The sequence below is a fragment of the Ictidomys tridecemlineatus genome, chromosome Y, assembly GCF_052094955.1.
Source record: "Ictidomys tridecemlineatus isolate mIctTri1 chromosome Y, mIctTri1.hap1, whole genome shotgun sequence".
NCBI lineage: Eukaryota > Metazoa > Chordata > Mammalia > Rodentia > Sciuridae > Ictidomys > Ictidomys tridecemlineatus.
Window position 1 is genome coordinate 1427059 of NC_135494.1, and position 14002 is coordinate 1441060.

At 43.6% G+C, this 14002-nt stretch overlaps 1 protein-coding gene across 1 annotated transcript in view; it reads left to right on the forward strand.

Annotated features, from left to right (window-relative positions):
- The window catches only part of LOC144371966 (uncharacterized), a 36672-nt gene that overhangs the window by 8085 nt on the left and 14585 nt on the right, over window positions 1-14002 (forward strand). Inside the window, 5 exon segments of the mRNA XM_078035329.1 lie at window positions 6452-6578; window positions 6759-6819; window positions 7381-8602; window positions 8604-8670; window positions 8673-8840. Of these exon segments, the coding sequence (XP_077891455.1) occupies window positions 6452-6578; window positions 6759-6819; window positions 7381-8602; window positions 8604-8670; window positions 8673-8840 (1645 nt within the window).

Below are 14002 nucleotides of genomic sequence, written 5' to 3' on the forward strand. Positions count from 1 at the left end.
GCTGCAGCTTCCTTCTTCTTCCAACTTTTGTTCACCCAAGTCACCGTCCTATTAGATGGTGCTGCCTAGCTTGAGGAGGTTCTCCAGTTTGGTTCACTGTTCCACATGTCAATCATTTATAGACACACCCATAAGGTCATTAATCATTGGCATCTTTTAATCCAATCAAGGTGACAATTAAATGTGACATTACTCATAGAATCGAATACCCCTTCTCTCCAGCTGATAGTCTCCACTGTTTTCAACATATTGCATTGGTGTAGGGTGTTTGTTGGTTACTAAACCATTGTTGAATATTTGATAAGGAGAATGGATGAAGCAACATGTTATGATAAGCCAAAGTTCATTCTTTTCCTTACGGTTCCTCCTCTGTGTGATGTGATTGTGTGTGTTACGTAGTTTACAAGATAATGTCATACAGAAGAGTTTCACTGCTCTGGGAATCCTGTGTTCCCCCTGTTCATCACTCCTCCTCATTGCTCCCTCCCTCTCTGCTCCCTGAGTCCCTGGTACCCATCAGTTCTGCTAGTGCATCTATAATGTTGTCTTTTCCAGAATGTTCTTGACTTGGAATCTTACTGCACTTGGCCATTTCAAACTGGCTTCTCTCTCTTACCAGTCTGCCTTTAAGGGTGCTGTATCTTTCCAGGCTGGAGAGCTCATTTTCTGGGTGATGTACTTTGATGTGGATAAACTGCAGCTTGTCCATCCAGTATTGCAAGGTGCATCTTCCTTGCATCTAGCTTTGAGAAGTTCTGGATATGTCTGCTGTAGTCACTGCAGTGAGGGTTCCTGTGCCCATAATTTCCCAGTCATTTGCATAGACCCCTGGAGTGTGATGACTTCATTGTACAGTTTTTTACATTCATGATTATGAGCATCATTCATAGTTTTGTTTTCTATTTAACACTTTTCTTTATCTATTTAATTTGGATAATATGGTAACTTATACCTCAGAAAGAATTAGGAGGTGTTAACTCAGCTTCTATGTTCTGGAAAAAAATGTAGAAAATTGGTGGCAGTTCTTCAGTGTCTCATGGAAGCCTGTTTGAGATGTAAGGCCCTTGCCTTGCCTTTTTGGGTAGTAATTAGTTATTGAGTCTGTTTTTTTCAGTAGTCATGGGCTCATCTGTTTTATGTATTTCCCCTTGTGTGTAAGTTATATGAGATTGTCTCTCTCAAAGAAATGGTCCAGTTTTTGCGACTTGTCTAATTTGTATCAAGCATGTTTATGATAATCTTGAAGTCCCAATGCATTGTTGATGATGATACTTTTAAATGTGTTACTAGGTTTTCAGTCCTCTTTGATTTTTTTCTTTAATGTTATTGTATATTTTACACTTTTTTCTTTTTATGTGTCAGTGAGGTTTGAACCCACTTTCTCCCAAGCAGTAGACAAGCACTCTTCCACTGAGCCATAACCCCAGTCCCTGTCTTCTGTATTCTTAGCCTTATGTCAGTGTATCAGTGATGCTGATGTTCATGAAGAACTTGATATTGTAGACTGCGGATTTCCTGGTTGTGGTTTTATCCACACCTTCTGTTACCTTCCTGTGGTTAATTTAGGTTTACCTTGCCCTTCTTTGTCTGTTTTTCTGAAGTGATAGTTTCAATGATTGCTTTTAGCTCTTCTTTTCTGAAATGTGCGTTGGATGACTTAGAAAGCAGTACAGCACCACCTCTGATGTTCTCTAGGAATTTCCTGTGATGGACTTTTACATTTTTTTTTCTTCAAAATGGTCACCTTTTCTCTTGAGTCCCCTCTTTGTCCTGTGTCTGCTTAGAGTCTTGTGTTTCACGTCCCCTTCCCTGGAGGCTTTTCAGCTGCTTCTGATCTGATTTCTGCTTTAGCTCTCATGTTCTTTGAGCATACATGGGATTTCACTGGTGGTGCACTTGTAGGGGTGTGGTTTATGTCCTGTGCAGTGTTGCTGTGACCCTGAGACCTCAGTGTGCTTCCCATTTGCTTGAAGACCCATGAAGCCCTCCTGCCTGCATCATTGTCCTGACAGAGTTGGGCTGATGTCCCTGAGTGTAATTGTGGATTCTTCATTGTTTTGGGCGGTTCTGTATGTTTTCAGTTCTTGAGTAAGGTTCTGTGTCAGTGGCAGGGACATTTTCTTTTTGCCTGTTCCGTCACTGTGCAGACATCATAACATGCTTACAGATGTGAATGGTGGCCTTTTTCACACCCAGATTGTGTGGGGTAGTGTCTCGACCCCTTGCCCGCAAGGAAGACGCAACTCAGGAATCTTCTTTCAGCGGTTTATTCAGGCCCTTGATATTTCTTCTACTCATCCCTCGGATGCCCCTCCCAGCCTTAATATAGCATCTCAAGCCCCAATGCGAAGCTGCCACGTGGAACTTTCTCATAGGGTGCTGAAAAACCATGCGCCAACTCTCCCAAATAAGCGGAGCCAGCGCCATCTTGTAATGGTGACCATAGTCTGCATAAGCGGCAGAGGCGGCTCACCACATTTCCCCTTTCTGTTTTCTTAAAACAATACAGGCGAGAGTAGAGGTCCTATCCCACTGTGCAGAAGTGGCTGCATAGTATGGCTCAGTCCTAAGGAGGGCCCTTCCCCAGATCTGACTCCATATCAGCCGACGCCTTTTTTCGTGGGGCGGGGCGTGGACACGTCAAACCCGCATGCAATAGGACATGCTCTCCTTGAGGTCCCGGTCCACTGCGGGATCACTCAAGTGCAGTGCCTTGCCTGGCATCCTGTATCGTGATGATGGTGAACAAAAGGGGGTAGCTGGGACTACCTCTGTAGGACAACCACAATTAAGTTGGCGACACCCTGAGAGAAAGGCACAGGCTTTAAAGCCATAGCTAAAGACCAGTGTGGAAACCCTTCTGCGTGCAATAGCAACAAGACCTGCAGAGTGCAAGGGCTTTCCAGCACTAGAAGAAAGACAAAAGAAGGACATGTCGAACCCAGTGCAATGTTAGAATAACTTGGGGTGCAACGACCATGTCAAAGGCACTAGTGTGGAAACCCATCTGCGTGCAATGGTAGCAAGACCGGCAGAGTGCAAGGTCTTTCTGACACTAAGAGAATAACGATGAAAGACATGTCAATCCCAGTGCAATGTTATAATAACTTGGGGTGCAATGACCATGTCAAAGATTTACTGTTTAAGATGCGCAAGCCAGACGTGAGGTGAGTTGCCATTTTCTAAAGCTGCAAGAGCTTGCACGATCATAGCCTTATCTTGAGCACTGTGGGCCTTAAGGTGACAGAGAAACCACAAACAAAGAATCACACCAAAGCAACACATAGTACCAAAAATGCCTACTCCCACCCACTCTTTAAAAAAGGAAAAAGTAGAAGATATCCAATTAGTGAATTGACCCAAAGTCACGGGATCAACACGGGTATTATTAAAGACAGCTATCTGAGTCAGTTGAGACTAGATCATGTCTTCCGCTGCCATGGACCAATTCCCGGCCAAATAGTCACTGATGATGCGGGAAGCATTCCTGGAATCATTAAATCTGACAGAGGTTATACACAAATGTGCACGTTGGTCAATGCAACCCAAAAGTACCAGGTCAGACAATTCTTCTTTCTGAGCTTGAAGTAGATCTATTCTTTGGTTAGCAGCTAAAATCCCTGACAAAAGATGTTGATTAATTTTGTTTTGAGATTCGAGTATGGTGGAGGTTTGTTGAACAACTTCATTAACAGTGACAGCAGTTTGCACCTGGCTGGCCATGGCTACTCCAGCCGCAACTGCTGCAGCAGCAGACACTGCTACGGCTGTCACTATAGCTGCTGTGATTTTGAGCAGCCTGTTCTACTGCACCCTCTAACATGAATGCTCTCCAATCTAGATATTTTCCCGGGGAGACACAGGCTCGGACTAAAATCTAAAGGCTCATGATACCTTCCCCTATTATTGTTCTGAAAAACTGGGTATGCTAGTCCCATGTCTGTATTAACTGTTCTCCACACTTGAGAATGAAAAGTCTTCCTGGAGCCTTGGACTCCACCCACATACGGGGGCGGAACTACTGGAGGCGCGGGGGGGGAAGGGTGGAGCAGCATCAAGTATTGGCTCCTCCTCTAGATTTTCCACCTCCCCAGAACTGGATTTATTACCCTTCTCACAGCAGGCTTTTACATCTGTTGTTTCCCGTTTTTTTCCTTTTTTATCTTAGTCTTACGTAATTGTTGTAATAACCTGTCCAATTCCTCAGAACTGTCCAAGCTACTTGTGTCCTTGGGAGTTTTTAACTCAGTCAAGTCCGGATAGAGCCTTCTCCTCTATTTAACTTCAGACTCCCTTGTCTGTTCACCACTCTTACTCCTAATACTTTCTGCTACCTCGCTATGTGACCCCTCCGATTTTTCTTCATGCAATTGCTCAAGAACGGCCTGACCCTCGCTCACAGCTTTCTGGCATTTACCATCCATTATACACCCCCTCACTAATTTCCAAAGCGGAATGGTACCACCCTTTAAAGTTCCTTGTTTGTAAGCGAAATCCAGATCTTTCCCTAATTTGTCCCAACTGGGAATCGTGAGACTCCCTGAAAAAGCAAACCAAGGAGCTACAGAGTAAGTCTCTTCTAAAAACCTCTGTAATGTGCTTCGCTTCGCTTTAAGTCCCTTAAAACGCAGTAACCCATCCAAGGCCAGCAAAATTAGGCTTGAGGAAGTAGCACCCATAGTTTTCCAAGCAGTATAAAGTGAAAGTACAAAACCCTGCTCTCTCCTTATTTACAGAGGAGCGTCTTATTTTATTATTTTTCCCCGCTCTCTCTTTATCTACAGAGGAGCAAATACCTTTTTCCTGCTCTCTCTTTATTTACAGAGGAGCTGCCCCATTTTGATCGCGGATCCCACTTACCTGGGACTAACCCGTGCACCACCCCTGACCGCTGAAAGTTCTGGTTCCCAGGTTTCGGCACCACTTGTCGCGACCCCTTGCCCGCAAGGAAGACGCAACTCGGGAATCTTCTTTCAGCGGTTTATTCAGGCCCTTGATATTTCTTCTACTCATCCCTCGGATGCCCCTCCCAGCCTTAATATAGCATCTCAAGCCCCAATGCGAAGCTGCCACGTGGAACTTTCTCATAGGGTGCTGAAAAGCCATGCGCCAACTCTCCCAAATAAGGAGTTGTTTGTCACATACCACAGCGGAGCCAGCGCCATCTTGTAATGGCGACCATAATCTGCATAAACGGCAGAGGCGGCTCACCACAGGGTAGTTCAGGATTCTGGGCTACAAACTTGTTACTTTACCACACTCTGGAAGAGCTTTTGCTTTATGTTTGTTTGCACCACCTTTGCTACAGGCAGCATGAATCTCTTTCACAACAGACAACCATTGCACATGTGGCCCAACCTTGATCAAAATGTCCTTGAGCGGAGCATTGGCATGTGTCTCATGACTGTACATTATAGTAGTGAACTGGCTGCTGTTAAGAACAGTTTGACAATCATTGGACATTTATTTTTACTATGAGACTTAGAAATGTAGTGCCTGCTGTTTATTAAGAAGATTTTTTGAGAGAGATAAAACTTTGTAAGACTGTTGTTTGGACAAGGTGACATTTTTGGGTCATTGAGTTGTTTCTAAGACACGTGCCATCTTTGCAAGTACCTCATTCTGCTTTGATAGTAACCACAGGAAATTATCAATTTATTGTGTTCATTAATAAATAAATTAATCAAATAGAGAACTTATGTTTTTTTGTCACTTAATAGTAAGCTAGTTGATTAAATTTGTTCTGTAGTAAAGCACCAGCAAACTTCTAATTGTTCTATGTATAATCACAGAGGATGAACTTAATCTCCAGTTACCACATTGTGACAACCTGTGTGAAAGGTTGTCTAAATGTTGTCTATGAAGGAATCTCCTTAGTGACCCCATGCCCAGAGGGTGTGGGTGTGGGGCTGGTTCTAGGCATTTCTTTAAGTATGGAACGATAGACTTTCAGAGGAAACAAGACATCAGTAAGTACCATGTTGTTTATATTAATCTTGTAGGTACAGGGAGCCACAGTAGTTTGCAGAATCTCTCTCAAATGCTTAGTTTCATGATTCCTGCAATTTCCTACTCATCACCTTTCTTTTCTAAAGATAAGTCCAATCCGAATTGCTTATATTAGCTCTGTACCACAAAGGACATTTCTGGGACATGTAATAGAAGTGCAACCAATAAAGAAGTTAGGAGTGATCTGGGAGCCCGTCTCACTTCCTGTGAACTCACCAAAGGAAGGGTATAAAACACTAAAAAAAGATGGTAGCCTTCTGAGTAGCCAATTTCTAGTGTTGGCATGGCTGTAAGAAATTGAGTGCAGTAAAGATTTGATAGATCAAATCATGGAATTCATCAAGAGGCCAGGGAATCATGTGAACACCATGCATGTTGAGTATAGATTTCTCATGCTGTCAATCTCTCCTGGCCTCCACTATACATTTGTGGGAAATTTTAGATCTCAGTGGCCTTGGAGGATGTGGCTGTGAACTTCACCCAGGAGGAGTGGGCTTTGCTGGATCCTTCCCAGAAGAGCCTTTACAGAGATGTGATGCTGGAGGTCCTCAGAAACCTGGATTCTATAGGTAATAATGATGTTTCTAAAATTAATCAAATAGAGAACTCATGTTTATTTTTGTAATTTATGTAGACGGTGAAAAGGGAATAAGTTGGTGAATTATTGCAGCAAAAATCGCACCTGTGATTTGGCAAAGCATTTCTAGCTCCTAAATATTCATAAAGATTGTTCTATTCTCTCATTTTAGAAAACAGGTGGGAAGACAAGACCACTGAATATCAGATTGAAAACTCTGGAAGCAATGTAAGGTAACTATACTCACAAGAGGATTCGTGAGGGAATCTGAGAACTGTCATATAATTTTTAAAGCAAACCAACTGAAAAAGTATGCATAATAAGAAAAGTATTTATTCTTATAATATTTTTTACCAGAAATATATACTTAGCTGTTACAGATATTCAGTCTTTTCAAAATGTTTGACATCCAAAATGTACTATGAAATTGCATATGTGAATATCACTATTTGGATAATAGCCACAGAGAAGCTGTGTTGCAAAGGATTGTTTTCTTTCAATCTCTTTATTTTCAGGCAAGTTGAACAAGTCAGAAAACCTAGCCTTTACCTGATGTTGGCAGTAATGTAAGGATGTATAAATAGATAGAAAATTGTGAATGAATTAAGCATTGATTATGTGCTGGTCACTTCTTCAAAGAAGTCATGGTAAACTTCAAAGGCACAGAATAGTGTGGGGGAAACCTTCAAATCAATTCCAATTCTTTATTGAACAAAGAAATATTTTAATAGAGTAAATCCATGTGACTTCATTATGTGTGCAAAAGACTTCATATGACCTTCATTCCTTCATAGGCAGATCACATCTCACTCTGGACACAAACACTACAAGCATGAGAAATGTGAAGAGAAGCCATGTGAATTGAAACAATATAGGAAATCTCTGGTTTCTCTCAAAAGCGTTCACACACAAATGTTAATACAAAGGGTAGATGGATCTTATGAAAGTACAGTATGTGGGAAAGTCATCAGTTGTTCCAATGACATTGAGAGACATGAAGAAACTCATACTTGGGGGCAACCCGATAAATGGCAACAATGTGGTGAAGCCTCTTCTTATCCCACTGGTGTTCAAAGACACATGATAACACACAGTGGAGGTAAACTTTTCCAATGTGACACATGTGAAAAAGCCTTTCTTTTCTCCTCTTTATTTAGAAGACATGAAAGAAGTCATTCTGGAGAGAAACTCTATGAATGTCAACAAGGTGTTCAGACCTGTATTTCACAGACAAGTCTTCAAAGGCACAGGATCACACACACAGGGGATGCACATTTCAAAAATAAGATATGTGGGAAAGACTCCGCTTACCCAAGTTTACTTAGAATACATCAGAGAATGCATATTGGTGAGAAGCCCTATGAATGTAAGCAGCGTGGCAAAGCCTTTGCTATGTCCAGTAACCTTCAGATTCATGCAAGTGTACATACTGGAAAGAAGACCTATGAATGTGAGCAGTGTGGCAAAGCCTTTGCTAGATCTCGTGACCTTCAAACACATGAAAGAACACATACTGGAGAGAAGCCCTATGAATGTAAGCAGTGTGGCAAAGCCTTTTCTTCATCCAGTTACCTTCCAATTCATGGGAGAACACATACTGGAGAGAAGCCCTATGAATGTAAGCAGTGTGGCAAAGCCTTTTCTACATCCAGTTCCTTTCAGATTCATGGAAGAACACATACTGGAGAGAAGCCGTATGAATGTAAGCAGTGTGGCAAAGCCTTTACTACATCCAGTCATCTTCACTCACATGAACAAACTCATACTGGGGAGAAGCCCTATGTGTGTAAGCAGTGTGGAAAAGCCTTCACTCATTTCTCTGGCCTTCACACACATAAAAAAATTCATACTGGGGTGAAGCCTTATGCATGTAAGCAGTGTGGCAAAGCCTTCGCTCGTTCCCCTGACCTTCACTTACATAAAAGAATTCATACTGGAGAGAGGCCTTACGCATGTGAGCAGTGTGGCAAAGCCTTTGCTACATCCAGTAAGCTTCAAAGACATAGAAGAACACATACGTGGGGAGAAGCCCTATGAATGTAAGCAGTGTGGCAATTTCTTTGCTAGTTCCAGTTACCTTCCCAAACTTTAAAAACTCATACTGGAGAAAAGCCCTATGAGTGTGAGCAATGTGGCAAAGCCTTTGCTAGTTCCAGTGACCTTCAAAGACATGGGAGAACACATATTGGAGAGAAGCTCTATGGTTGTAAACAATGTGGAAAAGCCTTTGTTACATCTGCTCAGCTTCACTTACATGAAGGAACCCATAGTGAAAAGAAATCGTACTCATGAAACTAATTGGCAAAGTCTTCTGTTAATAATATTTCACTCTTTAACATGTAGTAAGTTTTCTGTAGAAAAATTCTTTGAATGTGAAATGTGGTAAATCAATATTTCTTGTCAAATTCAAAGAGAAGAGAGTGCTCACATGTCCAAATGTATCTATCTATCTATCTACCTACCTACCTACCTACCTACTTACCTACCTACCTACCTACCTATAAATAGTACTGGGGATTTAGTTTGGGGGTCATCTATCACTGAGCCACAACGTTTTCCCTTTTTATTTTGAGAGAGGGACTTGCTGAGTTCCTTAGGGCCTTGCTTAGGTGCTGAGTTTGGCTTCACATTTGTAATCCTTCTGCCTCAGACCCCGAGTCTCTGAGATTAAAGACAAACAATACTAGATCCAACTGAATAAAGCATTAAATGTGAAGAATTTGGAAAATCATTCCATTTTTCCTGTTGCCTTCAAAGTCATTTTACTCACACTGAAAAATAAACCTCAGAATGAGGAAGATTGGGTACATTCTGTCAGCTTCCCATCCCAGCCCTGCTTTCCTTCTCATATATGACAATACAGAGAGAAGCCCTGAGAATGTGATTAATGTAGGAAGTCTTCTAATTTTCCCAGTTTTTTACAAGTTCTGGGAAGACTCTTCTGGAAAGATTCATGCCAAAATGAATAAATCATATGCAAGTAAGTGTTCAAGTGTTTCAGTTTTGTTCACTTGTATGAAAGGACTCCCACTGTAGAAAATCCTGTGGAAAAGCCGTGTGGGGCAGTATTCAGCATTCATGGTTTCCTTCAAAGACATAAAGGGATTCACATCAGGGATAACCCTTCTGTTCTTTAAACAATGTGATGACACTTTCACTTTTCCATGTTCTTTTTGAACATCATGGAAGCACTCACTCTGGAGAAAAGCCTTGTATATAAAAATATGGTGAGACCTTCAGTCATTTCAGATCCATTTAGACTTACATAGACTTGAGAATTTTTAATTTTAATTTCTTTTACTTTTTTCTGGTACCAGGGATTCAACCCAGAGACACTTGATCACTAAGCCACATCCTAATTCTTTTTAATTTTTTTTTCAAATATTTAGACATTGTCTCACTGAATGGCTTAGGTCCTCACTATGTTGCTGAGGTTGACCTTGAACTTGTAATCTCCTGCCTCAGCCTGCTTTTCCAGTGGAATTACCATCATGACAAAATAAAAATTGTGAGAGCTTTCAAATATAATTACCAGGGTCATAGAATTCAGGGCAAGAGAAAATAAACATTATTATTGTAATTATCATCACCACCACCACCATCATCATCATATCTGAAGTGTATAAGCCCTGATCCCATCCCTATTCATTTTTATTTATTCGTATTTTTAAAATTTTGATTGAAGTGCTTTTGAAAATCTTCCCAAGGGCCTCATTATGTTGGTGAGGCCGGGTTTGAACCTGTGATTCTCATTCTATAGCCACTGCCATTACAGACTCCGTGACATCATGCCTGGCTCTTGGCTGTTTCTTGAAACTTTGATGTAAATCAATATATGCCTTCCTTCTGTAGAGTTTCCAACTCTTAATTGATTCAGAGGCAAGAATTAGTTTTTACTGTGTTTATGTATACTAATGCCCTTCAAGCTCTAAGATTATAGCATGATTCTGAGCATCACAGGGACATTAATTCACACCTTATACTACAAATTTTTATATTTCCAGTTGGTCTAAAGTTTTCACCAGAGCACCCAGTGAAACTACAAAAGCAAACACCTGGGAGGGGTGAGTTTTGTCACCCACACATGCACACTCACACCCACGTGCACACACATGTACAGGATCAAGTCACCCTTTTCTCTACATACCCTCCCTAGTGCACTTCTTTCATCCTCACTGTGTCATGCAACTATTGATTCCTTTGATTTTTCTCAAACGTTGCTGCCCACTACTTTTTCTCAAAAAATAATTATTACTTTATGACTTCTCAATTTATGCTTTTGTGTTTTTCTAAAGTTTGATTACCAGGGACCCAATCCTGCCTTGTGCCTGCTAGACAGGTGCTCTAGCAGTGAGCCCTCCCCTGGCTCAGGTGGTGCGTTTGCTGCTGCTGTGTGTGTGGACCCACTGATAACCACGTCAGTAGGTGCAGCTCTGCAGGTTTTTCTCCATGTTTTCATCTGGTCCATTTCTTCTTAAACATCTGTAGCAGGGAATTTTAACCACTGACATCCAATTTAGCTTTTAACACCATGATTAATATTTAGGTGGAATATGCCGGAAAACCCAGGCTGGACTTCTCTCTGTGTTCAGGGAACCTCAGTAGCCCTGGGAACATTGTGTGGTGATTTTCTTCATACACAGCATGTGATCAAAACTAGGTATGGAGGGCCCAGTTTAATGTCCAGCCGTAGTCTTGGGATCCATGGAGTAGAGGGGTGCACGCCGACCCCAGTACATGGCCCTACTCAGGCCCGGGAGGGGACCAGCAATGGCCTGGGGGTGGGGGAGTGGTGAAGCACAGGTGTTGGATGACCCAGAGTCACCAAAACCCAGCCCTGGGTGCCTTCTCTGTGTGGCCCTAAGAGCAACGCTGGGGTGGGTTGCAGATGGAGGTGGGGGGCCTAGCAGGAGAAGGAGAAACTGAGCCTGCAGAGCTGGAGGTGCCGCTCCCTGGTCTAAAAGGGTGACAGGCGTCACCCCAGGGCCTCAGAGACTTGTCTCCTCATGCTGAGATGCTAGGTCAGCCTCTGGGGGTATGTTCTTTCTAGGGCTTGTGGCTTTGCTTGAAAATGTTGGTGCATCTGAAACCTTGACATGGAAAGAATACACTGGAGGGGGACTTGCTCCTGAGAGACAAAATGAGGTCAGTCTGTGCAGTAGAGGGACATGTGTCAATGGGGCAAGTGAGTGTGAGCTCACAGACATGAGACCCACAGATGCCTGAAGCCTAAGTCCTACAGATAATACTGAATCCTACATACACTTTCCCCTTTCTTTACATGCCTATGATTGTCCTTCTATAAAACCTCAAAGTCCTTGTCGGCACCTGAAGACAGCATAAGGGCAGGGTTTCCTTGTCTTCCTGGTGTAGCTGCACTGGTCAAAGTTCCTTTCCTGCTTTGCATCATGACCTTTTCTGTTTGATATTGGGGCAAACACCTGACCAGACCTGTGGGATGCCCAGAGTCAGGTCTCTGCACAAGACTTCCTAACAGTCGAAGTAGAACATCTGCACTAAGCACAAGGCACCCATTTTATTTCCACCGCACATTGCTGCCCTGGAGGATTGCCTTCCTTCCTCGCCCAGGCTCTCTGCTGTGGATGGGACCCTGAGCATCAGAGCCAACCCCAATGGCTTCCTTTCATAGCTCAGGCTGCCTCCTCAAAGCCACAGAGGCCGGGAGGTGATGAGAATTACTAAAATAGTTTTCAAATTGTTCTCACTTTTAGATATTATGTATGGGTCATACATATGATGTCTCTAAATAGTGTTTCAAAAATTTGGAGACTGTATCTAAGTTGCTTAAGGTCGCATCAGCTGAAAAAAAAAAATATATATATATATATATATATATATATATATATATATATATATATATATATATATATATATATATATATAGTTTTTTTTTTTCTTTTTCTTTGAGGTACTGGGGAATAAACCCAGTGGGGCTTGACCTGGACCTCCACCCTTTTCCTTTTATTTTAAGACAAGGACTCACTGACCTTGGGCTCCTCCAGCCTCAGCCTCCCAGAGAAGCTATGGTTTGTTTTTGTGTTGAGGTTAAACCCAGGGCCTCGCCATGCTCGCAAAGCACTCTGTGGCTGTTGCACACATATAGCAGAGCCACATGTCACCTCCGTACCAGAGGCTAAGCCAAGGCTTTCAACCGGATTAGTTCCCAGCACAGCGGGGAAGCTCCGCCTGAAAAGGGCTGGGGCCAAGAATCTGTCACTAACTCAATTTCAGGCAGTGATTGGATGCTGTCAGCTGTCAGTCAGGATGCAGAGGCGGGCCTGGAGGCCATCCATCCGGGAAGCTGGGGGGAACTGTCCAATCAGTGCGCATAAAATGGGGAAGGGCGGGCTTCCGCAATCTCGCGGGCTTTTCTTCCTCTCCAACTGGGCTACTCCTTCCCCACGACTCGAGTTCTCTGCTCCAGGGGCTCAGGTGACTCTGCTGCCTGTGACCCCCCACACCCCCATCTCGGGTGCCCGGAGGTTCCTCGAGAGGACCCCGGGTCACCACAGAAAACAAAAATGGTGAGTTTGCGACCAGGGCTGAAGGTGCACGGTCAGCAGCTGCCTTGGGGCCCTGCGCGCGGGTGAGCTGCGGAGCGCAGTGGAGTCCCCGCTGGCGGGTGGCCCTGGGCCCTGTCCACTAGGCTCGCGGGGTGAGCTGGGTTTTGGGTTTTTGAGGGGAGCTACCGAGCGCCTCGGAGTCTCCGCTGTCAGGTGGCCCTGTCCCCTGGTTCCCTGGGTTTGGAAAGGGGGCTCAGGGCCCTGGTGTCCCCTTTGCTCCCTACTGGTGGCCCGACCCACTCTTCCCAACGTGGAGGAAGCAGGGCCACAAATGCACCTTCCTCCTCCCAGGGGAGCTCCTCGGGAGGCTGCTGTAGGTCCCCCAAATTGCAGGCGCCTCCTGCCTTCTAAACCCACCTTCCCTCCACCTCACAGCTCGGCCAGACGTCCGTTCTTCCCACTCGGTCCAAATGGACACCGTCCGCTGATTGTCACTTTTCATCTAGTGAAATATTGGAGAGAATAGTTCTTTTCTTTTTAATTCGGGATCCAAACTCGGGGAGCTTTTTCAGCCACATCCCCAGGCTCTCCTTTTATTTAATTCTGAGCTGTCCTCCCAGTTGTTGTGGAAGCTGGCGTCCACCTTGTGATCCTCCTTCTTGAACTTCCCAAGACCCCTTCCCACTGTCCCTGGCAAGAATACCACTTTTGAAAGAAGTGGATTAAAAAAGTCTAGTTACATTTCCGTTGTTAAAAATCCTAATTTTCAGCCAGGTGTAGTGGTGCACACCTGTGATCCTTGTAGCTCCAGAGGATGAGACAGGAAGATTGCAAATTTCAGGACAGCGTTAGCAACTTAGCTGGGCCTTATGCAACTTGAGGAGACTGTGTC